General features: G+C 43.4%; 1 protein-coding gene across 1 annotated transcript; it reads left to right on the forward strand.

Annotated features, from left to right (window-relative positions):
- Positions 1–11726: 11726 nt before the first annotated feature.
- LOC115142866 (eukaryotic translation initiation factor 2 subunit 2-like) lies at positions 11727–17596 on the forward strand. The gene is made up of 9 exons (XM_029682667.2): positions 11727–11866; positions 14814–14994; positions 15113–15213; positions 15511–15643; positions 15748–15851; positions 16119–16267; positions 16734–16790; positions 16907–16992; positions 17324–17596. The coding sequence occupies exons 1-9, from the start codon at positions 11849–11851 to the stop codon at positions 17497–17499; spliced, it is 1005 nt and encodes a 334-aa protein (XP_029538527.1). The 5' UTR covers positions 11727–11848; the 3' UTR covers positions 17500–17596.
- Positions 17597–24204: the final 6608 nt, after the last annotated feature.

Raw genomic sequence — 24204 nt, forward strand, 5'->3', positions numbered from 1 at the left:
ACTGTAGTGTCGTCTGCAAACTTGATGATTGAGTTGGAGGCTTGCATGGCCACGCAGTCGTGGGTGACCAGGGAGTACAGGAGAGGGCTGAGAATGCACCCTTGTGGGGACCCAGTGTTGAGGATCAGCGGGGTGGAGATGTTGTTACCTACCCTCACCACCTGGGGGACGGCCCGTCAGGATGTCCAGGACCCAGTTGCACAGGGCGGGGTCGAGACCCGGGGTCTCGAGCTTAATGACAAGTTTGGAGGGTACTATGATGTTAAATGCTGAGCTGTAATAGATGAACATCATTCTTCCATAGCTATTCCTCTTGTCCAGATGGGTTAGGGCAGTGTGCAGTGTAATGGCGATTGCATCGTCTGTGGACCTATTGGGGCGGTAATCAAATTGGAGTGGGTCTAGGGTGTCAGGTAGAGTGGAGGTGATATGGTCCTTGATTAGTCTCTCAAAGCACTTCATGATGACGAAAGTGAGTGCTACAGGGCGGTAGTCATTTATCTCAGTTACCTTAGCTTTCTTGGGAACAGGAACAATGGTGGCCCTCTTGGAACATGTGGGGACAGCAGACTAGGATAAGGATTGATTGAATATGTCTGTAAACACACCAGCCAGCTGGTCTGCGCATTCTCTGAGGACACGGCCAGGGATGCCGCCTTGCGAGGGTTAACGCGTTTCAATGTTTTACTCACGCTGGCTACAGTGAAGCGGGCCGTGTCAGTGGCACTGTATTGTCCTCAAAGCGAGCAAAAAAGTTGTTTAGTCTTTCTGGGGGGGTCAAGGCATCGTGATCCACGATGGGGCTGGTTTTTCTTTTGTAGTCCGTGATTGACTATAGACCCTGCCACATACCTCTCGTGTCTGAGCCGTTGAATTGCGACTCCACTTTGTCTCTGTACTGACGCTTAGCTTGTTTGATTGCCTTGCGGAGGGAATAGCTACACTGTTTGTATTCGGTGATGTTTCCGGTCAACTTGCCCTGATTTAAAGCAGTGATTCGCGTGTTCAGTTTTGCGCGAATGCTGCCATCAATCCAAGGTTTCTGGTTGGGGAATGTTTTAATAGACGCTGTGGGTACAACATCACTGATGCACTTGTTAATAAACTCGCTCACCGAATCAGCGTATTCGTCAATGTTGTTGTTCGCCGCAAAGCGGAACATATCCCAGTCCACGTGATCGAAGCAATCTTGAAGTGTGGAATCCGATTGGTCGGACCAGCGTTGAACAGACAAGGGCGCGGGTGCTTCCTGTTTTAGTTTCTGTCTATAGGCTGGGAGCAACAAAATGGAGTCGTGGTCAGCTTTTCCGAAGGGAGGATGGGGGAGGACCTTATATGCATCGCGGAAGTTAGAATAACAGTGGTCTAGGGTTTTGCCAGCCCTGGTAGCACAATCGATATGCTGATAGAATTTGGGGAGCCTTGTTTTCAGATTAGCCTTGTTAAAATCCCCGGCTACAATAATAGCAGCCTCAGGATATGTTTTTTCCAGTTTACATAGAATCCAATGAAGTTCTTTCAGGGCCGTCGATGTGTCTGCTTGGGGGGGAATAAACACGACGGTGACTATGATCGAAGAGAATTCTCTTGGTAGATAATGCGGTCGGCATTTGATTGTGAGGAATTCTAAGTCAGGTGAACAAAAGGACTTTAGTTCCTGTATGTTGTTATGATCACACCACACCTAGTTAATCATAAGGCATACACCCCCGCCCTTCTTCTTACCAGAGAGATGCTTGTTTCTGTTGGCGCGATGCGTGAGGAAACCAGGTGGCTGTACCGACTCAAATAGCGTGTCTCGAGTGAGCCATGTTTCCGTGAAACAAAGAACTTTACAGTCTCGGATGTCTCTCTGGATTGCTACCCTTGCTCGGATTTCGTCTACCTTGTTGTCAAGAGACTGGACATTGGCGAGTAGTATGCTCGGGAGCGGTGCGCAATATGCCCGTCTACGGAGCCTAACCAGAAGACCGCTCCGTCTGCCCCTTCTACGGCGTCGTTGTTTAGGGTCGCCGGCTGGGATCCGATCCATTGTCCTGGGTGGTAGGCCAAACAGAGGATCTGCTTCGGGAAAGTCGTATTCCTGGTCGTAATGTTGGTGAGTTGACGTTGCTCTTATATCCAATAGTTCCTCCCGACTGTATGTAATAAAACCTAATATTACCTGGGGTAACAATGTAAGAAATAACACATAAAAAAACAAAATACTGCATAGTTTCCTAGGAACATGAAGCGAGGTGGCCATCTCTGTCGGCGCCGGAAGTTCCAAGGTTCCCCCCCAGTTCGAGGTAAGGATATCTATTGAGGAGGAACCATCCTACTCTGTGAAACTTCATTTAAAAAAATGGTGAAACATTTAAAAAGGTTATCATTTTTTTATGAAAGTAAACAAAAAATATTCACGTCACCAAATAACTGATTACAACACACTGTTTTGCAATGAAGGTCGACAGTAGCCTCAACAGCACCCTCTAGGGTAGCACCATGGTTTAGTCAGAGAACAGCTATTTTCCATTCGGACTTCAATACAAAACCTAGGAGGCTCATGGTTCTCACCCCCTTCCATAGACACAGTAATTATGATGTATTCCAGCTATTCAAGCTCTTGCAGTATTGGCTGACATGTCCATCCAATCAAAGTATTCGATAATTAATCTAGTACTGAAAGCATAAGCTACAGCTAGCTATCACTGCAGTGCATAAAGTGTGGTAAGTAGTTGACTCAAAGAGAGAGAAACAAATACATTTCTTCAAAAATGAAGGAGAAGCAGCAGAGAGAGACAGCAAACTAGCAACATTTTGTTGTATTTGTTCTTCTTAGTTTACCTTTCACTTACTTAGCTAGCTAATGCAGTAAATTTAGCCTACCCAACAACCTAACTCAGAGGAATGCTTTTAGGTTAGCTAGCTGGCTAATGCTATCCAACACTGCAACTCTTCGAAGTCGAGGTAAGCTTTTGGTTTTATTAATTTATTGCCACCGGGGCATGCCGGTGTAACTACTAAACTGCTTGCTGTACACTGTAATGCGTGATTGTACAAAGGGATTGGATTGTGGGTTTACTAACACGATAGTTCTAGTTTGTTGACTATAAAATTAATATGGTTACAATGCTATAGGCTGTGTAGCGTTTAGCAGTCATTTGTAGGCTAGGTTGTAGCAACCTCTTGATGGGTATAGGGCAAATTTGAGTATCATGTAGTAGCCTAAACCCGTCAATGTTACATTGAGTTGGGTGAATGGAATATGAACGACAGTCATACAATATGCTGTAATAGAAATAAGGAAATGCTAAAACAAACATCCACTCTTAAACGGCACCAACCGCCACTGGCCTGCACCCACAACCATTCAGCAGGTGCATGCCTTCTTAGGCTTGGCTGGCTATTATAGGTATTTTATCTCAGGCTTTGCAAAGATTGCTTGCCCATTAAATGCCCTCTAAATCGGTCATCCTGCCTTCAAGAGATCAGGAGCTAACAAGGTCCAGACTGACAGTCTGCGTTTGAAAGGCTTAAAACCTGCATAACAGAGGCCCTTTTGTTCTCTATACTGTTGCGAGCAACCTCGGACTTGGGGGTGAACCTAGTCCAGGTTCATGATGGGTGGTAGTTCGAATGCCATTCGAATCCTCCACCCAACACAAAGAAACGGTGCCGATTATAGTTCATCCTCTTGATACTACCCATCCCGGATCCGGGTGCGTAATCATCTACTGACACTAATTAGCATAACGCAACGGACATAAATATTACTAGAAAATATTCCTATACATGAAATCACAAGTGAAATATATTGAAACACAGCTTAGCCTTTTGTTAATCACCCTGTCATCTCAGATTTTGAAAATATGTTTTACAGCCAAAGCAAGACAAGCATTTATGTAAGTTTATCGATAGCCTAGCATAGCATTATGCCTAGCTAGCAGCAGGCAACCTGGTAACGAAAATCAGAAAAGCAATCAAATGAAATCGTTTACCTTTGATGAGCTTCGGATGTTTTCACTCACGAGACTCCCAGTTAGATAGCAAATGTTCCTTTTTTCCAAAAATATTATTTTTGTAGGCGAAATAGCTCCGTTTGTTCTTCACATTTGGCTGAGAAATTGACCGGAAATTGCGATCACGACAAAGCCGAAAAATATTCCAAATTAGCTCCATAATATTGACAGAAACATGGCAAACGTTGTTTATAATCAATCCTCAAGGTGTTTTTCAAATATCTATTCGATAATATATCAACCGGGACTGGTGGCTTCTTAGTAGGAAAGAGAGAAACAATGGCCGCATTTGTCCTTTACGCACAAAACACTCTGAGAGACTTCAGCTGACCATTGACACAATGTTGACGTTCAGGCTCATTTTTCAAAATAAAAGCCTGAAACTATGTATTGTGACACTAGACACATTAGGGAAGCCATAGAAAAAGGAATCTGGTTGATATCTCATTCACTGCTCAATAGGGACGCATAGGAATGCAGAGCTTTCTAAATAAGAGTCCCTTCCTGATTGGATTTTTCTCAGGCTTTCGCCTGCAATATCAGTTCTGACAGACATTATTTTTACAGTTTTGTAAACTTTAGAGTGTTTTCTATCCTAAGCTGTCAATTATATGCATATTCTAGCATCTTGTCCTGACAAAATAGCCCGTTTACTTTGGGGACGTTATTTTTCAAAAAATTTAAATTGTGCCCCCTAGATTCAAGAAGTTAAAATGGGAACTACTTGCATTGAAAAGGACAGTGACAGAAAAGTTATGTTGCCCCATACGTTTTCACTCTGACCAGGGTCCCAATTTTGAGTCAAATTTGATGTTTAACTGTTTAACCTTTTATGATGTCGCCAAAAGCAGGATGAAACAGGAACAGAATGTGTGAGCGGCTGAACCAGTCCTTGATAAACATGCTCCGCACCCTGGAAGAGGAGAAATATGGTCACTGGTAGGACTACATCCCTGCGTTGGTCAAGGCGTTCAACACACAGAACACAGTCCCACTGGCTATGCCGCCTCGTGCCTCATGTTTGGCTGGTATGTAAGACTGCCTGTGGATGTTGAATTGGGGGTGGACAACCCTCAGGTCAGGTATGAAAGGGACAGTTGGTTGGGGGAACATCATGAACAGTTGATTTTGCTTACTCCCTTGCTAAGAGGAAGATTGACCAGGCCTCCAAGCAACACGAGATAATATGACCATAAGGCCCAGGACTCACCCTTAGCCCAAGGAGAAAGGTTCTGGAGGAAAAGCAGGCGTAGGCAGACACAAGGGAAGCTGGGGGGTTGGTGAGATCCAGAGCCTTGTGTTGTAGTGGGCCAGTATGGGGAAGGAGGACATGTGTATCGTGTCAGGTCTGAGACACAAGGAAAGAAAGGACTACAGGGAAAGAAAGGACTAGAAATGCTTTAAACCCTGTCTTATTCCTGCTCCACGTGCACCCGCAGATGCCCCAGAACCACTAGTAGAGGCTGAGACTGGACCAAACACTACTGTTTTGGGATTTTCGGGCACTCTGAACGTACACTTTCGGTTACCTGCCAGAGCTAAGTACTGTACTGTAGTAATAGTTGTTGCCAGGGACTGCCAACTTTAAGTGTGTGGGGGGGGGGGGGTCATATATGTGACCGAGCGGCTCGATTCAGTCTTGTGTAGCAAAATCGTGTTTTTTACATTGGATAAAAATAGACGAGTCGCGGTTTTGTTTCACCAGGGGTGAAGGTCGGATTTGCGTTTATTGTCGAAGGAATGAGTGTTACACCGAGGCCTGTACTCTGGAGCGGGATCGATTTGGAGGTGGAGGGTCCGTCATGGTCTGGGACGGTGTGTCACAGCATCATCGGACTGAGCAACGAAGAGCCCGGATCTCAATCCCATTGAGCACGTCTGGAACCTGTTGGATCGGAGGGTGAGGGCTAGGGCCATTCCCACCAGAAATGTCCGGGAACATGCAGGTGCCTTGGTGGAAGAGTGAGGTAACATCTCTCAGCAAGAATGGGCAAATCTGGTGCAGTCCATAAGGAGGAGATGCACTGCAGTACTTAATGCAGCTGGTGGCCACACCAGATACTGACTGTTACTTTTGATTTTGACCCCCCCCCCCCCCCCCCTTTGTTCAGGGACACATTATTCCGTTTGTGATAGACACATGTCTGTGGAACTTGTTCAGTTTATGCCTCAGTTGTTGAATCGTGTTATTTTTTTGCTGAGTTTAAATCTAGAAATGTTTGAAATCCAGGTGGTGCTGAATCCAGACCTTAACACCTTTCTCTCCTAATTCTGAGATATTTGTATAACATTTTCATGATCTATACAGGGACATAGGAATAACTTTTGGAATTCCATGCTTATCTAAACTCTATGATTGAACACCTTCATTTCACCATTAACTATGACCAATCACAAATCAATTTTCTTGATGTGATGGTTATTATAGAGAACCTCCCTCTGTACAGATCTCTATAGGAAACCTACGGACAGGAATACCCTCCTTAGATGTGACAGCTTTCGTCCACATCCACCTATTAAAAGTCTCCCTATAAGTCAATTCAGTCGCAGAAGGTGCAGTTCTGATGCTTCTTATTAGAAACAGACCACAGACCTCACACAAATATTTAAGGGGGTACAAAGTCAATTGGGTAAAACATGCCAATGATCGTTTTGAAGGACTAACACAGTTGGAAAGCCTTCAACCAAATTGAAAGAAAAAGCAGAACATGTCCCATCATGCTTCACCCAATACTCACAATTGGGGACGGCGTTTAAGAACATTACCAGGAAACACTGGTACATTATTGATACTGACCCACAATTGAAACCTATTTTTAAATATCCCCAATGTATAGTCTTTTTAAGAGGCGGCTTCTAAATTAAAATACTTGCAGATCAGTAAATATCCCTGTAGATCTAATTAAATTTAGAGGATTGGAGGATTCCAAATTAATAAGGGGCATTTTTCATTAGGACAAATCTGGTCATTGAGAATATCTAAGGAGCTTTAGGTACAAGGTTAATAATAATTTAAAAAATAATAGTTGTATAACAGATCGGCTCGCAACTCATTAGGATGCGGCTTCTATCTTCAATATGCGTTAAATGCTCCAGGATCACCAACCTGTTTTGTTGTTGTTGCTGCCTGATGCAGGACTCTAGTGCCAGAGAAGAGAGACTCAGACTGAAAACACCTCCATTAAAACCTCTTAAGGATCCGCCACTTTTTTTCAATGTTCGCCTAAAATTACATACCCAAATCTAACTTCCTGTAGCTCAGGCCCTGAAGCAAGGATATGCAGTCTTGGTACCGTTTTTTAAGGAAACACTCTGAAGTTTGTGGAAATGTGAAAGTAATGTAGGAGAATATAACACAATAGATCTGAAAAAAGTTATTTTGTATTTTTTTGTACCATCATCTGTGAAATGCAAGAGAAAGGCCATAATGTATTATTCCAGCCCAAGTGCAATTTAGATTTTGGCTACTAGATGGCAGCAGTGCATGTGCAAAGTTTTAGACTGATCCAATGAACCATTGCATTTCTGTTCAAAATTTTGTTTCAAAATTGCCCAAATGTGCCTAATTTGTATATTAATAACGTTTCATGTTCAAAATTGTGCACTCTTCTCAAACAATTGCATGGTATTATTTCACAGTATTAGCTACTGTAAATTGGACAGTGCAGTTAGATCAGCAAGAATGTAAGCTTTCTGCCAATATCAGATATGTCTATGTCCTGGGAAATTTTCTTGTTACTTACAACCTCATGCTAATCGCATTAGCCTACGTTAGCTCAACCGTCCCGTGTCGGGACAATAGTCCCGAAGAAGTTAACATATCCACCGATAGATCACCATTCTAACTCCCCCTTGTGATAGTTTGGTGCAATGACAGAATGCCACCATCTACCACTAATAGTCACAGCGTAAGCTCAAAACTTTAAAGGAAGAACCATCATGATTAACTACTCATGGTGTGATTGTGGTAACTTACAGGATCTCAAATCCTTTTGTTTTCCCGATCCGGAATATCTCACCATCAAATGCCAACCGCATTGCCTCCCGAGATAATTTTCTTCAGTCATCGTCACGGCCGTGTAAAGTCCCCCGAAGCCGACACTGTGACGGCTCTCAAGTAACTACACTGGACTTTGTGCAAACTGGAAACTGCATATCCCAAGGCCGCATTTATTGTAGTTGAGGAATTTAGTAAAGGAAATCTGAGGAAACCGCTACTGAAGTTCTATCAACACATTACCTGTGCTACTCCCGCTTCCAGGACGGCTACAAGGCCCTCCCCCACCCTCCTTTCAGCAAATCAGATCATGATTCCATTTTGCTCCTCTCCTCCTATTGGTAGAAATTTAAACAGGAAGTACCTGTGGTAAGAACTGTTCAACTTTGGTTTGACCAATCGCAATCTATGCTTCATGATTGTTTTTATCACGCGGACTGGGAATTTTTCCGGTTTGCCTGTGAAAATAGTATTGACGTATACACTGACTCTGTGACTGAGTTCCTCAGGAAGTAAATAGATTGTGTTGTTCCTACTGTAACGATTATAACTTATCCAAAACAAAAACTGTGGATAAATGGCAGCATTTGTGTAAAACTGAAAGCGCAAACCACTGCATTTAACCACGGCAAGGTGACTGGGAACATGTATGTGTACAAACAGACCCTGTGTAAGGCAATCATCCCAATTCATTGGCTCAGACACGAGATGTATGTGGCAGGGACTCCAGACAATCACGGGTTATGAAGGGAAAGCCAGCCACGTCGCAGACACCGACACTTCGCTCCCGGAGAAGCTAAACACCTTCTTCGCCCACTTTGAGGAAAACACAGGACTGTTAGCTATTGTTCTCCGTCGCCGATGTGAGTAAGACATTTAAGCGTGTTAACCCTCGCAAGGCTGTTGGCCCAGACGGCATCCCATATGTGTCCTCAGAGCATGTGCAGACCAAGTGTCTGGAGTGTTTACGGACATATTTAATCTCTCCCTGTCCCAGTCTGTTTGCCCCACTTGCTTCAAAATCAAATCAAATTTTATTTTTCACATGCCGAATACAACAGATTAGACCTTACTGTGAAATTATTACTTGCAAGCCCTTAATTAAACCAACAATGAAAGACAAAAAAGAAAGACAATAAAATGACATTAACGAGGCTATATACAGAGGGTCCTGGTACCGAGTCAATGTACGGGGGGGGGGGGTACAGGTTAGTGAAGGGTTTTTGGGTAATTTGTACATGCAGGTAGGGGTAAAGTGACTATGCATAGATAATAGACAGCGAGTAGCAGCAGTGTAAAAACAAAGGTGGGGTGTCAATGCAAATAGTCCGGGTGGTCATTTGATTCATTGTTCCGCATTCTTACGGCTTGGGGGTTGAAGCTGTTAAGGAGCCTTTTGGACCGAGACTTAAAATCAAATCAAATGTTACTGGTCACATCCACATGGTTAGCAGATGTTAATATGAGTGTAGCAAAATGCTTGTGCTTATAGTTCCAACAGTGCAGTAATATCTAACAAATAATCTAGAAATTCCCAACAACTACCTAATATACACAAATCTAACACGTAATCTAACAATTCCCCAACAACTACCTAATACACACAAATCTAAAGGGGTGAATGAGAATATGTACATATAAATATATGGATGAGCGATGGCCGAGCGGCATAGACAAGGTGCAGTAGATGGTATAAAATACAGTATATACATGTAATATGAGTAATGTAAGCTATATAAACATTATTAAGGTGGCATTATTTAAATTGGGATTCTTTAAAGTGACTCGTGATCCATTTATTAAAGTGATCAGGTCTCGGTGTGGGCAGCAGCCTCTCTGAGTTAGTGATTGCTGTTTAGCAGTTTGGCCTGGAGATAGAAGCTGTTTCTCAATCTCTCCGTCCCAGCTTTGATGCACATGTACTGACCTCACCTGCTGGATAATAGCGGTGTGAACAGGTAGTGGCTCGGGTGGTTGTTATCCTTGATGATTTTTTTGGCCTTCCTGTGACATCGGGTGCTGTAGGTGTCATGGAGGGCAGATAGTTTGCCCCCGGTGATGCGTTGTGCAGACCACACCACCCTCTGGAGAGCCTTGCGGTTGAGGGCGGTGCAGTTGCCTTTTGGGTGACAAGCCAAATTTCTTCAGCCTCCTGAGGTTGAAGAGGCGCTGTTGTGCCTTCTTCACCACACTGTCTGTGTGGGTGGACCATTTCAGTTTGTTTGGCCCCTAAGACCCTCACAAACATCTACAGATGCACAATTGAGAGGATTCTGTTGGGCTGTATCATCGCCTGGTATGCCAATTGCACGATGGTGTTTTCCTCAAAGCGGGCTGAGAAGGTGTTTTTCTCGTCCGGGAGCTTAGGCGTTGGTGTTCGTGACGTGACTGGCTTTCCCTTTATAATCCGTGATTGTCTGGAGTCCCTGCCACGTACGTCTCGTATTTGAGCCATTGAATTGTGACTCCACTTTGTCCCTGTACTGTCGTTTGGCCTCTTTGATTGTCTTACGGATGTCATAGCTGGTCTGTTTGTACACGTCCATGTTCCCAGTCACCTTGCCATGGTTAAATGTGGTGGTTCAAGCTTTCAGTTTTGCGTGAATGCTGCCATCTATCCACAGCTTTTGGTTTGGATAAGTTCTAATCGTCACAGTGGAGAGAACCCCGCTGGATTGGAACAATATATCCGGAGAGAGCTATGATTCTGCAAAGCAGAGTATGTTATAGTCCCTGATGTCTCTCTGGAAGGAGATCCTTGCCTTGAGCTCGTCTACTTTATCGTCCAGGGACTAAACTTTAGCAAGTAATATACTTTGTTATTCAAATCATCAAAGCTTGATGATGAGTTGGTTATTCGAATCCGCTGTATAGTGTTAGGGGAAAAACAAAACATCTACCCAGGGGGCCAGGACCGAGTTTGGGAAACCCTCCCCTAACACACACTCACATTGTGATATTGTATTGTTGTTTGTATAGTGCACAATGTCTTGTGTTATGTATTGTTTTTATTACCTTTATTTAACTAGGCAAGTCAGCTAAGAACAAATTCTTATTTTCAATGATGGCCTAGGAACACTGGGTTAACTGCCTTGTTCAGGGGCAGAACAACAGATTTTTACCTTGTCAGCTCAGGGATTCAATCTTGCAACCTTTCGGTTACTAGTCCAACGCTCTAACCACTAGGCTACCTACCTGATGTAGACTATTGTTTCATTTTGATGTGTTGTTTTTGTTCCTGTTTGGACCACAGGAAAAGTAGCAGCTAATGGTGATCCTTATAAAATGCTAAATACAGGCCCAAAATAAGAACACCAATGAATAACTTATGTGCAAAATAATTATGTTTTGAGACCATAAAATTGTTGGTGAAATATCTGGGTTTCTGATTAAAATGCTCCAGCAACTAACACATTGTTTGGTATAACATGCATGAAATACATGTTCTGAACCTTGGATCTCAATGGAGGCTCTGTACATATACATACAGTAGTAAATATAAATACAATGCAAAGAAAACTATGAAAATATTTTTATTGTGGCTTTAAAAAATAAATAGTTTAAAAGTTAGAAATAATAGTAATGCATAATTTGTGAAAGATACTTGCTTTAAAGCCTATCCTATCTCCATCTTCGTAGATATTGACATTGACCTAAAGGTTGAGGTGGAGCAACAAACAAAAAAACATATCCCAGTAGATATTTCTACACATGCGCATGAAAGATGGAACTTCTGCGCTTGCGTATCTTCTAGTGCCCGGTAGCTGATGCAAGAGACCCGAAACTGAATGATTTGGTTGGTTAAAACACATACTGCACGGGATTTTCATCGTTATCATAGTCTGGAAACATGTCGGGAGACGACGAGGTAACTAATCCCGTTTTATATAGTGATTTACCATTGTAAATTCGTCTTCATGAGAAACGTCATTATGGCCTACACATGTGTGAGCATGACATGAGGCAGTAAGCTAGCTAGCTAACTACTGGCTAACGTTAGCCGCCCCTTAGCTGCTTAATTTCGAGAAAAAAAATAGTAAAAATCCTAGCAATGTAGCTTGCGAACTATTTGTGATTGTGTGAAAGTCTCTGATTCAATTTAATTTGGCTGACAATGCAATAGCTAGCTAGCTACTATAGTTAACTAACAGACATTTCTTCATTGTGTGCTCTAATATGGAAGTGATTCGTCGCCGCTAGTTTCCATCCATATGGCCAACAGTCTAATTGTTGTTGCCATCTTAAATATGAGCATATACGGCTCCACTAAGGAATTTGATACATTGTTTAGCTAACACAATTAATTACTTTATAGTAGTTACAGCCTGGCGGTAAAGCCTGCAAAATCATATAAATGTTCCTTACAAGCCAGAATGTTGAATAAAATTACATTTGAACTACCGGTGATCTCTGCGGTTTGTCCTTTAGCTGCTCAAAATGTGAGACAAAATATCCACATTTAAAGTATCGTTTATCTTGAGTACTGAGATAAAAATAGTTTAATATTGGATATTCGATTTCTCTCGTTAACTAGCTATTGAACAAATCATGTTATGACAATACAAATAGTATTTTCTGAATCAGGAATGAACACAATTTTGTCATTTTAAAAGAAATGTTTTGGTTCTCCATCCCCTGATTTCAATATGACATTTTTGTCATGAGATGCTTGGCTCAATAGTTACTGACGAGAGAAACATAATGTCCAATTTAAATCTAACTTTCTCTGTGCCTAACCATATACCTATCAGCACTATAAAGTTGGGTAAACAATACTTCCCTGTGGATGTTTTCTAAAATTTTGAACTGCAGAAGGAAAACTTCAGACAACCAGTGGAGGAAGTATTTATTTAACTAGGCAAGCCAGTTAAGAAAACTTGGCCAATTGTGCACCACCCTATGGGTCTCCCAATCACGGCTGGTTGTGATACAGCCTAGAATTGGAAACTATGCAGTATTTTAGTTTTTTTGTTGTGAAATTGTTAGATTACTTGTTAGATATTACTGCACGGTCGGAACTAGAAGCATAAGCATTTCGCTACTCTCGCATTAACATCTGCTAACCATGTGTGTGACCAATAAAATGTGATTAGATTTTAATCAAACCAGGGTCTGTTGTGACTAGAGGTCGACCGATTATGATTTTTCAACACCGATACTAAATATTGGAGGGCCAAAAAATCCGATACCGATTAATCAGCCGATATTTATTTATTTGTAATAATGACAATTACAACAATACTGAATGAACACTTATTTTAACTTAATAGAATACATCAATAAAAATCAATTTAGCCTCAAGTAAATAGTGAAACATGTTCAATTTGGTTTAAATAATGCAAAAGCAAAGTTTTTGGAGAAGAAAGTAAAAGTGCAATATGTGCTATGTAAGTAAGAAAGCTAACTTTTCAGTTTCTTGCTCAGAACATGAGAACATATGAAAGCTAGTTCCTTTTAACATGAGTCTTCAATATTCCCAGGTAAGAAGTTTTAGGTTGTAGTTATTATAGGAATTATTTGACTATTTCCCTCTATACCATTTGTATTTCATTAACCTTTGACTATTGAATGTTCTTATAGGCACTTTAGTATTGCCAGTGTAACATTATAGCTTCCATCCCTCTCCTCGCTCCTCCCTGGGCTCGAACCAGCAACACAACGACAACAGCCACCACCGAAGCAGCGTTACCCATGAAGAGCAAGGGGAACAACCACTAGAAGGCTTGGAGCGAGTGACGTTTAAAACTCTATTAGCGCGCGCTAACTAGCTAGCCATTTCACTTCGGTTACACCAGCCTCATCTCGGGACTTGATAGGCTTGAAGTCATAAACAGCGCAAGGCTTGACGCACAACGAAGAGCTGTTTGCAAAACGCACGAAAGTGCTGTTTGAATGAATGTTTACGCGCCTGCTTCTGCCTTCCACCGCTCAGTCAGATACTTAGATACTTGTATGCTTGTATGCTCAGTCAGATTATATGCAACACAGGACACGCTAGATAATATCTAGTAATATCATCAACCATGTGTAGTTAACTAGTGATTATGATTGATTGTTTTTTATAAGATAAGTTTAATGCTAGCTAGCAACTTACTATGGCTTACTGCATTCGCGTAACGTTTCCTTGTGGAGTGCAACGAGAGAGAGGCAGGTCGTTATTGCGTTGGACTAGTTAACTGTAAGGTTGCAAGATTGAATCCCCCGAGCTGACAAGGGGACAATCTGTCGTTCTGCCCCTGATTGAGGCAGTTAACCCACCGTTCCTCTGCCATCACTGAAAATAAGAATGTGTTCTTAACTGACTTGCCGAGTTAAATAAAGGTATATATAAAATAAATAAAAATCGTCACAGCGGCGCCCAAAAATAAAGATTTCCGGTTGTTATGAAAACTTGGAATCGGCCCTAATTTATCTGCCATTCCGATTAATCGTCGACCTCTAGTTGTGACACCTCTAGCACCGAGATGCTGTGCCACTCGGGAGCCCGAGTTTAAATGGAATTGTATTCAATATTATGGCTTGTAAGGAACATTTACAAGATTTTGGAGGCATTAATGTCAGGCTGTATATACCAATTAATTGTGCATTTTCACCTGAACAATCAGACTAGCGAAATACTAACTAGTTACTGACAGCAAGCTAGCTAACATTACACATGAATTCCTTATCATGATGCAACATTGACTAGGAACACACATCATCTGCCAATATTTGTCATCCCCAACAGGCTTTTAAGCTAGCTATATTTGCAAGTTGTAATACTGACAGTGTCATAGGGGTCAGCCATTTGTAACACTTTTCTTTTGGCTTTGTAGATGATATTTGACCCCAACATGTCCAAGAAGAAGAAAAAGAAGAAGAAGCCTTTCATGTTGGATGAAGAAGGAGGGGACGGTGCCAGTGAGGATGCTCCACAGCCAGAAACAAAGGAGGTGGAGGTGGATGGAGGAGAGGACAGAGAGGTGGACTTTGATGAGGATGAGGGAAGGAGGAAAGGTGAGGAAGGCGAGACCTTAACATAATATAAACCTAAAGGGTGAGTTTGCATGTAGTCAGAATTTTCTAAGATCTGTTGTAAGTACAACTTTTTGATCTTGGTTTGTTTGTTTTCCAGAAATCTCTGATGACCTGGACGACTTAAATTTCTTCAACCAGAAGAAGAAGAAAAAGAAGAAAGCAAAGACATTTGACAATGACGTAGAGGATGGAATGAAGGTACGTTTTGGGTCAAGTACCCAGTGGACCTTAGTGTGTAGAATGTTGCCTTCTTTTTTAACACGTTTTCACAAGAGCGTCTGTTAAATGATAATGTTTGTTGACTTATCTACTAAATGGATTCCTTTCAACTTTGTAGTTTGTCCACTTCATGTCTCATATTTAGGGATAAGATATATCCTTGCATATGTAGAAAGTTAAAATGTTATGTTTCTTTCAATTATACAGTGTATCTGTTGTGGCTTGACATTGTAGTATGTATTAAATTGACTGTATTACAAAACTGTCGATGTACAGGAGCTGAAAATTGAGGCAGAGCCCTCTGAAACCAACGACGAGGACGACTTGATGTTGGAACTAGGAAAAAAGAAAAGGAAGTCAAAGGCTGTGAATTTCGACATGGACGATGACATGGAAATCAAAGATGACGGTGAGTGTACCAAATTTACAGGCTGGATAAAAGCTATAATGCGTTTAATTAATACAACCAGCATGCAAACTGACCTTTGGACCGTCATACCTTGTGGTTTACAGCCCAGGAAGATGAAGATGGAAAGAACACTGACGACATCACGTTCAGCAGCACACAGTCGGGCCCTGCGTGGGCAGGCTCAGAGAGAGACTACACATATGACGAGGTACAATCTAAGTCTGGGTCAAGAGATACTTCTTAAGATTTTAGAGGAATATTACACCCAAGTTATTACCAACTGAACATTTTCATAAGAGACCTAAGATGCAGGACAAGACACCTGGTCATCATGACCTTAAAGAAAGGAATAGTTAGTCACATCTTAATTTAGAAAATGAATTGGTCACGTCTTGTTGACGTGAATGTTTTTATGTGGTGTTTCCCAAGTATTTCATCCTAAAATCCAGGCTGACTCATCTCCCTCCCTTTATAGCTGCTGAACCGCGTCTTCAACATCATGCGGGAAAAAAACCCTGACATGGTGGCTGGGGAGAAGAGGAAGTTTGTCATGAAGCCTCCCCAGGTGGTCCGTGTGGGCACCAAGAAGTCCTCCTTCGTTAACTTCACAGACATCTGCAAACTGTGAGAATGATATGCCACTAGGCTTGGGCGATATACCGGGGTATTTCAAAATACAGACAGTATTATTTTCAGTAATATGCCACTGCTTATTAACTATACGTAATAACTTTAAGAAATCTACGATGTCAAATAATATCCAGCGCAGGGCTCCAGCTATGCATTTGGTTTTCGAACTTGCTAGCTAAGTGGCTAGATGTCAAGATCAAGCTACATTCAATTCCCAGCTGGATCAAGATCCCTGTTCCAATTTAAACTTTTTTTTTGTAGTGCCCCTTTGTGTGCCGTTCCGGAAATACCGTATACCCCAGTATGGTACAGAAACGTTATGACTATGAAAATCTGGATACCGCCCAACCGTATATGCCAGTACCCTGGGATCCCCTGTTGCCTTTTTTAGAGATGTGGAGTTTTTATGACTTTCACTCTCACTTGTTGATTTGCTAATCATTTGCTAATTTCTTGACAGGTTGCATCGCCAGCCAAAACATCTCCTGGCCTTCTTGTTGGCTGAGCTTGGAACAAGGTAAGGTTTGGGTCGACAAGTGAAGAAAAATAGATCATGCTTAAATTATAATTGTTAAATGAATGAGTCTAAGAATGCTATGGATTCATGAATGAAACTGTTTTTTATTGCAACAGTGGTTCTATAGACGGAACTAATCAGCTCATCATCAAAGGAAGATTCCAGCAGAAACAGATAGAGAATGTCTTACGGAGATATATTAGTAAGTATTTGTGTTGACAATTGTCCTACCTTTGTACACATCTCTATTTAATTGATATAATTCTGATTTCAGTTAATCATATAATTGCAAATGAGAGGATGGTGTTTATCTACTGTACTTACAAAAATGTGTTTAATATGATAGGGATGCATGGTTCGCAAGCCATGCTCATAACCAGACCTGCTGGAGATGTTTCTCCAGAGATCACATTCTGTCAATTCGTAGCGTAGGCTCTTTTATTCCATTTTGAATAACTTACTGTTAAGATTAATTAGATAAATCCGCTTTACTTCCCAGTCTCACGCCAGTGTTTCTTTCCCTCTCTTCACAGAGGAGTATGTGACGTGCCATACATGCCGCTCCCCCGACACCATCCTCCAGAAGGACACTCGACTCTACTTCCTGCAGTGCGAGACATGCCACTCCCGCTGCTCCGTTGCCAGCATCAAGGCTGGTTTCCAGGCCGTCACGGGCAAGAGGGCACAGCTCCGCGCCAAAGCCAATTAGGATGGGCCAGGCTGGATGCTTTTATGGACTGTGTGGATTTGTTACTGCTGCCTATTGTAAAGAAATTAATAAATCGCATACCATCTGTGTGATCAGACGCTGTCTATATTTCCCAATTCTATCATCCCATCACTATGGAGGGCCAAGGTGATGAACTTAATGTGTTGTCTACTCTATACTACTTTGAAATCAATTATTGTGTCTACACCTTCACTGTGTGTGCACCAGGTTTTCACATTTTTTCAAAAGAAAGCTCAGTGTTATGAATGCCAAAGTTAAAGGGCTGTATAGGGTGCATTCAAACCAGACAAACTGATGTGTATTTTTTATTATTCATTAACAGATTCACTACATGGAACAGTTTACCCCCCCTCCCAAAATCTATAGGTTTGGTCTGAAGTATCTGTCCTATAATTTGTGGCTCTTAAGTGGCGCAGCGGTCTAAAGCACTGCATCTCAGTGCTAGAGGTGTCCCTACAGACCCTGGTTTGATTCTAGGCAAGTTTGCAGATCGACTGAATACGAGTCCCAAGATGCTTGTGGGGGCCGTAGAGCAAAAGGAAGAACACCATTGTGAGTTCCATTTTTCCATAAAGGGGTTGTTTTCTCAATCTCCACACACTACCCCATAATGACTAAATAAAAACTGGTTTTTAGAAATGTTTGCAAATTTCTTACTAATATAAAACTTAAGTATGACATTTACATGTGTAATCAGACCCTTTCCTCAGTACTCTGTTGAAGCACCTTTGGTAGCAATTACAGCCTGGAGTCTTCTAGAGTATGATGCTACAAGCTTGGCACCTGATTTGGGGAGTTTCTCCCATTCTCTGCATAACCTTTCATGCTCTGTCAGGTTGGATGGGGAGCGTCACGGCATAGCTATTTTCAGGTATGTTCAATCGAGTTCAAGTCTGGGTTCTGGCTGGGCCACTCAAAGACATTGAGACTTGTGCTGAAGCCACTCTTGCGTTGTCTTGGCTGTGTGTTTAGGCTCGTGGTCCTGTTGGAAGGTGAACCTTTGGCCCAGTCTGAGGTCCTGAGCACTCTGGAGCAAGTTTTCATCAAGGATCTCTACTTTTCATCTTTCCCTCGATCCTGACTAGTCTCCCAGTCCCTGCCACTGAAAAACATCCCACAGCATGATGCTTCACCTTAGGGATGCTGCCAGGTTTCCTCCAGACGTGACGCTTGGCATTCAGGCCAAAGAGTTCAATCTTGGTTTCATCAGACCAGAGAATCTTGTTTCTCATGGTCACAGTCCTTTAGGTGCCTTTTGGCAAACTCCAAGCGGGCTGACGTTCCTTTTACTGGGGAGTGGCTTCCATCTAGCTACTCTACCATAAAGGCCTGATTGGTCTCCCATGTCCACAGACGAACTCTGGAGCTCTATCAGAGTGACCATCGGGTTCTTGGTCACCTCCCTGAGCAAGGCCCTTCTCCCAAGATTGCTCGGTTTGGCCAGGCGGCCAGCTCTAGGAAGAGTCTTGCTGTTGAAGGAATTGTCCATACTGCTCCGAGACAGGATTGTGTTGAGGCACAGGTCTGGGGAAAAAATAGCTAATTTTATATGGAGACAAGGAAATGCTAGCAAGGCCAACTATTGTTTTACTCCCTCTAATTGACTCCATCTCACACTAAAAGGGGGTGTGTTCACTGGCAGCTGTTGTGACACGATTCATGAACAGCTCTGCTTTTTCTCCTTGTTAAAATGGTTTCATGTGACTCAGGATGTGCTTAATCTAATGATTAAAGGCCCAGTGCTGCTCTCACACAGCCTCCGCAGCAGCATGTCCTCCAATGTGACCCTCCTGGTTAACATCACCGTACACTCAGAGAGGAGGTGAGGCACTCATGAATAATGAGCGTGTTTTCTAGCCTGACCTTACTGAGACTGAGCAGAAGGCTCTTTAAAACTAGTGCATATTTCCACATAGTCAAGGGATGGAATGTCTTTGAAGGCAGCTCCAAAATCTGTAAATACTTTAAAACATTGGACATTCAAACGTTCGCTCATCCAAGTCATATGTACCTTGAAGGAACATAAAGGATTACTACAAATCAATTATGATATAAATTATGTAGCTAATTGCACAAGATGTAGTTTCCCTTGCCAAACATTTTGGAAACTCTTCACTTACCTCAGATTGATGTATTCCCAATTAAAGTGTATCTTGCTAGTGTCACAAGCCTTGGCTAGAAGTAATGGATCTACGAGTAGTTACTGATAATTGAGTGACTTGCACAAGTTCTGAGATAGCCCCACAGCACCGCTGTGTGCTGTGGACATGATGTGATGGATTACTCTGAGCAAGAGTTCATTCCAGGGGGCCTTTCCACATGCATTCCTAGATCTGCTCAACTGGAGAGAGTGAAATACAGTCAGGCATGATCGTGTAGTCAGCATGAACTTCCAAAAATATCCTGGGCTGACTAACTGTGATAGCCTCACACCATAAGCCTATGGGTAATTGGGCTCCAATGAAAAATGCATGTTTTAATGCATAATGTCAGAGAAACTGCTCAGCTATTAACCAAGAATAAAGTATGCCATTACTCAATAGGGCTATATTTCAGTTGGAAGGAGACTTATTTGCCCAGGAGTTGGTTTGAGGTAACTGGTTGAGCAGTATGGTGGGTCTGTGTAGTGAACACGTGTCATGTTGTTCATAATAATGATGATCGGACCAAGGCGCAGCGTACATAGAGTTCCACATGTTTAATAAAGAAAGTGAAACAAACTAATACAAAACAAAATAAAGAATAAACTAACCGTGATGACAATGTAGTGCGAACAGGCAACTAAACCAACAATATCCCATAATCCACAGGTGGAAAAAAATGCAACTTAAGTATGATCCCCAATTAGAGACAACGATTACCAACTGCCTCTAATTGGGAATCATACACAAACACCAACATAGAAAATACATAGAAATAACAAACTAGACTAAACACCCCTAGTCACACCCTGATCTACTCTACCATAGAAAATACAGGCTTTCTATGGTCAGGACGTGACAGGGGGGTGTCTAGTGTCTGCTCTGGTGCGGGGCGAAGTACCCGCTCATCCGCCAGCATCGGGGGCGGCTCTGGTGTGGGACGGAGTACTGCATCCTGCAGATCCAGCCATGGACTCAGGCTGAACACTGTCTGGACTGGGCATCGGAGCAGGGGAAGGCTCCCGCCATGGAGCGGGACTGGACGCTGTGCCTGGACTGGGCACCAACGCAGAAGAAGACTCTGGCCTTGGAGCCGGACTGGACGCCGTGCTTAGACTGGGCAGGAAACTCTGGACTGGGAACTGTCACCGGATGCTCTGGACTGGGAACTGTCGCCGGAAGCTCTGGACTGGGAACTGTCGGCGGAAGCTCTGGACTGGGAACTGTCGGCGGAAGCTCTGGACTGGGGCTCGTCGCAGGCAGCCTGGTGAGTGTGGCCGGCACTGGTGGTACTGGGCTGGTGACACGCACCTTAGGGCGAGCGCGAGGAGCAGGCACAGGACGTTCTGGACTGGGGAGGCGTACAGGTGGCACCGAATTAGTTACACGCACTTCAGGGCGAGTGCGGGGAGGAGGCAAAGGACATACTGGACTGGGAAAGCGCACTTGAGGGAGAGTGCGAGGAGCAGGCACAGGACGTACCGGGCTGTGGAGACGTACTTGGGACCTGATGCGTATAGCCGGCATCAATGGTACCGGAACTTCAACACACTTCGCATGGCAAGTGCGAGGAGCTGGCACACGACGTACTGGGCTGTGAAGGTGCACTGAAGACCTGGTGCGTATACATTTACATTTACATTTAAGTCATTTAGCAGACGCTCTTATCCAGAGCGACTTACAAATTGGTTCGTTCACCTTAAGACATCCAGTGGAACAGCCACTTTACAATAGTGCATCTAAATCTTTTAGGGGGGGTGAGAAGGATTACTTTATCCTATCCTAGGTATTCCTGAAAGAGGTGGGGTTTCAGGTGTCTCCGGAAGGTGGTGATTGACTCCGCTGTCCTGGCGTCGTGAGGGAGTTTGTTCCACCATTGGGGGGCCAGAGCAGCGAACAGTTTTGACTGGGCTGCGCGGGAACTGTACTTCCTCAGTGGTAGGGAGGCGAGCAGGCCAGAGGTGGATGAACGCAGTGCCCTTGTTTGGGTGTAGGGCCTGATCAGAGCCTGGAGGTACTGAGGTGCCGTTCCCCTCACAGCTCCGTAGGCAAGCACCATGGTCTTGTAGCGGATGCGAGCTTCAACTGGAAGCCAGTGGAGAGAGCGGAGGAGCGGGGTGACGTGAGAGAACTTGGGAAGGTTGAACACCAGACGGGCTGCGGCGTTCTGGATGAGTTGTAGGGTTTAATGGCACAGGCAGGGAGCCCAGCCAACAGCGAGTTGCAGTAATCCAGACGGGAGATGACAAGTGCCTGGATTAGGACCTGCGCTGCTTCCTGTGTGAGGCAGGGTCGTACTCTGCGGATGTTGTAGAGCATGAACCTACAAGAACGGGCCACCGCCTTGATGTTAGTTGAGAACGACAGGGTGTTGTCCAGGATCACGCCAAGGTTCTTAGCGCTCTGGGAGGAGGACACAATGGAGTTGTCAACCGTGATGGCGAGATCATGGAACGGGCAGTCCTTCCCCGGGAGGAAGAGCAGCTCCGTCTTGCCGAGGTTCAGCTTGAGGTGGTGATCCGTCATCCACACTGATATGTCTGCCAGACATGCAGAGATGCGATTCGCCACCTTGCTGGTTGGCCCAAGTACATAAGTATATGGTATAGCCGGCATCAATTGTTCCGGAACTTTAACACACTTCTCAGGACGAGTACGGGGAGCTGACTCAGGTGGCACCAAACTGACAACACGTTCCTTTAGTCCAAATCCATGCATCCTCCACCAACTCAACAACTCTCCCATTTCTCTCTCCTCCAAATTCTCCTTCTCCCAGACTGGCTCTGGTTCACTCCTCGGCTCCGCCGACTGCTCCATCTGCCCCCCCCAAAATAATTTATTGGGGGTTTCTGTGGCCTTCCTCCCCGCTGTCCCTCCTTCGCTGCTTCCGCTTGCTTCCATGGCAGGCTCTTCTCTCCTGCCATTATGTCGTCCCAAGTCCAGGATGTTCTCTCCCTAATCTCCTCCAAAGATCAGGATGCCATTACCTCCCAGACACACTGCTTGGTCCTTTGTAGATGGGATATTCTGTCACGTTGTTCGTAATAATGATGATCGGACCAAGGCGCAGCGTGCATAGAGTTCCACATGTTTAATAAAGAAAGTGAAACTTAAGCGAATACGAAACAAAATAAAGAATAAATGAACCGTGATGACAATGTATTACGAACAGGCAACTAAACATAAACAATATCCCATAATCCACAGGTGAAAAAAATGCAACTTAAGTATGATCCCCAATTAGAGACGATTACCAGCTGCCTCTTATTGGGAATCATACACAAACACCAACATAGAAAAATAAACCTAGAACCCCACATAGAAATAATAAACTAGACTAAACACTCCTAGTCACGCCCTGACCTACTCTACCATAGAAAATAAAAGCTTTCTATGGTCAGGACGTGACAAAATGTTGATATTTTTTCAAAGGTAGTACCACATAATCAGGGTAATGGTTGTGTAGGAAATCACGCTTAATGGCTATGGTTTACTTTAAAGACATGCTCCTCTACTTTTGCGACTAAGAAATTATGTTTTAAACCTCCCGCTTTGGGCCGGATGTGTCTGTGTAGTTCATACATGGATAATCTATTAGCAGAATTACTGTTTTACCTCAATGAGCCACGAAATCCCTAGTTTGAAATCAACTGTTTTCTTGAAGCTAAGCCACTCCATTTTCCCTACATTTTCCCCCACATGGGCCAGTCCACTAGTAAATTCAAGTTCTAGCCAATGAGATTCAGCCCCTTGCACTTGAGTGACAGCTAGAATGAGGCCTGCCCAGTGTTTTCCAATGAGGTTGCAGTGCGAGGGACAGAGGGAGAGAGAAATGACCTGAGGCACATACAGTGCATTTGGAAAGTATTCAGACCCTTTTCCTTTTTCCACATTTTGTTACGTTACAGCCTTATCCTAATATGAATTAAATTAATTTATTTCCTCATCAATCTACACACAGTACCCCATAATGACAAAGCAAAAACAGGTTTTTGAAATGTTTGCAAATGTATGAAATATGTTATTTACATAAGTAAACAGACCCTTTGCTATGAGACTCGAAATTGAGCTCAGGTGTATCCTGTTTCCATTGATCATCCTTGAGATGTTTCTACAACTTCCTTAGAGTCCACCTGTGGTAAATTCAATTGATTGGACATAATATGGAAAGGCACACACCTGTCTATATAAGGTCCCACAGTTGACAGTGCATGTCATAGCAAAAACAAAGCCATGGGGTCGAAGGACTTGTCCGTATAGCTCCGAGACAGGATTGTGTCGAAGCATAGGTCTGGGGAGGGGTACCAAAAGATTTCTGCAGCATTGAAAGTCCCCTAGAACACAGTGGCCTCCATCATTCTTAAATGGGAGAAGTTTGGAACCACCAAGGCTCTTCCTAGAGCTGGCCTGCCGGGCCAAACTAAGAAGGGCCTTGGTCAGGGAGGTGACCAAGAACCCAATGGTCACTCTGACAGAGATCCAGAGTTTCTTTGTGGGGAACCTTTCAGAAGGACAACCATCTCTGCAGCACTCCACCAATCAG

This window comes from Oncorhynchus nerka, linkage group LG15 (genome assembly GCF_034236695.1).
Source record: "Oncorhynchus nerka isolate Pitt River linkage group LG15, Oner_Uvic_2.0, whole genome shotgun sequence".
Taxonomy (NCBI): Eukaryota; Metazoa; Chordata; class Actinopteri; order Salmoniformes; family Salmonidae; genus Oncorhynchus; species Oncorhynchus nerka.

Bases quoted from the DNA above. Each gene is read 5' to 3' on its own strand.
- LOC115142866 (XM_029682667.2), top strand. The intron at 14,995-15,112 runs GTGAGGAAGGCG...TTTGTTTTCCAG, and splicing joins GGATGAGGGAAGGAGGAAAG to AAATCTCTGATGACCTGGAC. The intron at 16,993-17,323 runs GTAAGTATTTGT...CTCTCTTCACAG, and splicing joins TGTCTTACGGAGATATATTA to AGGAGTATGTGACGTGCCAT.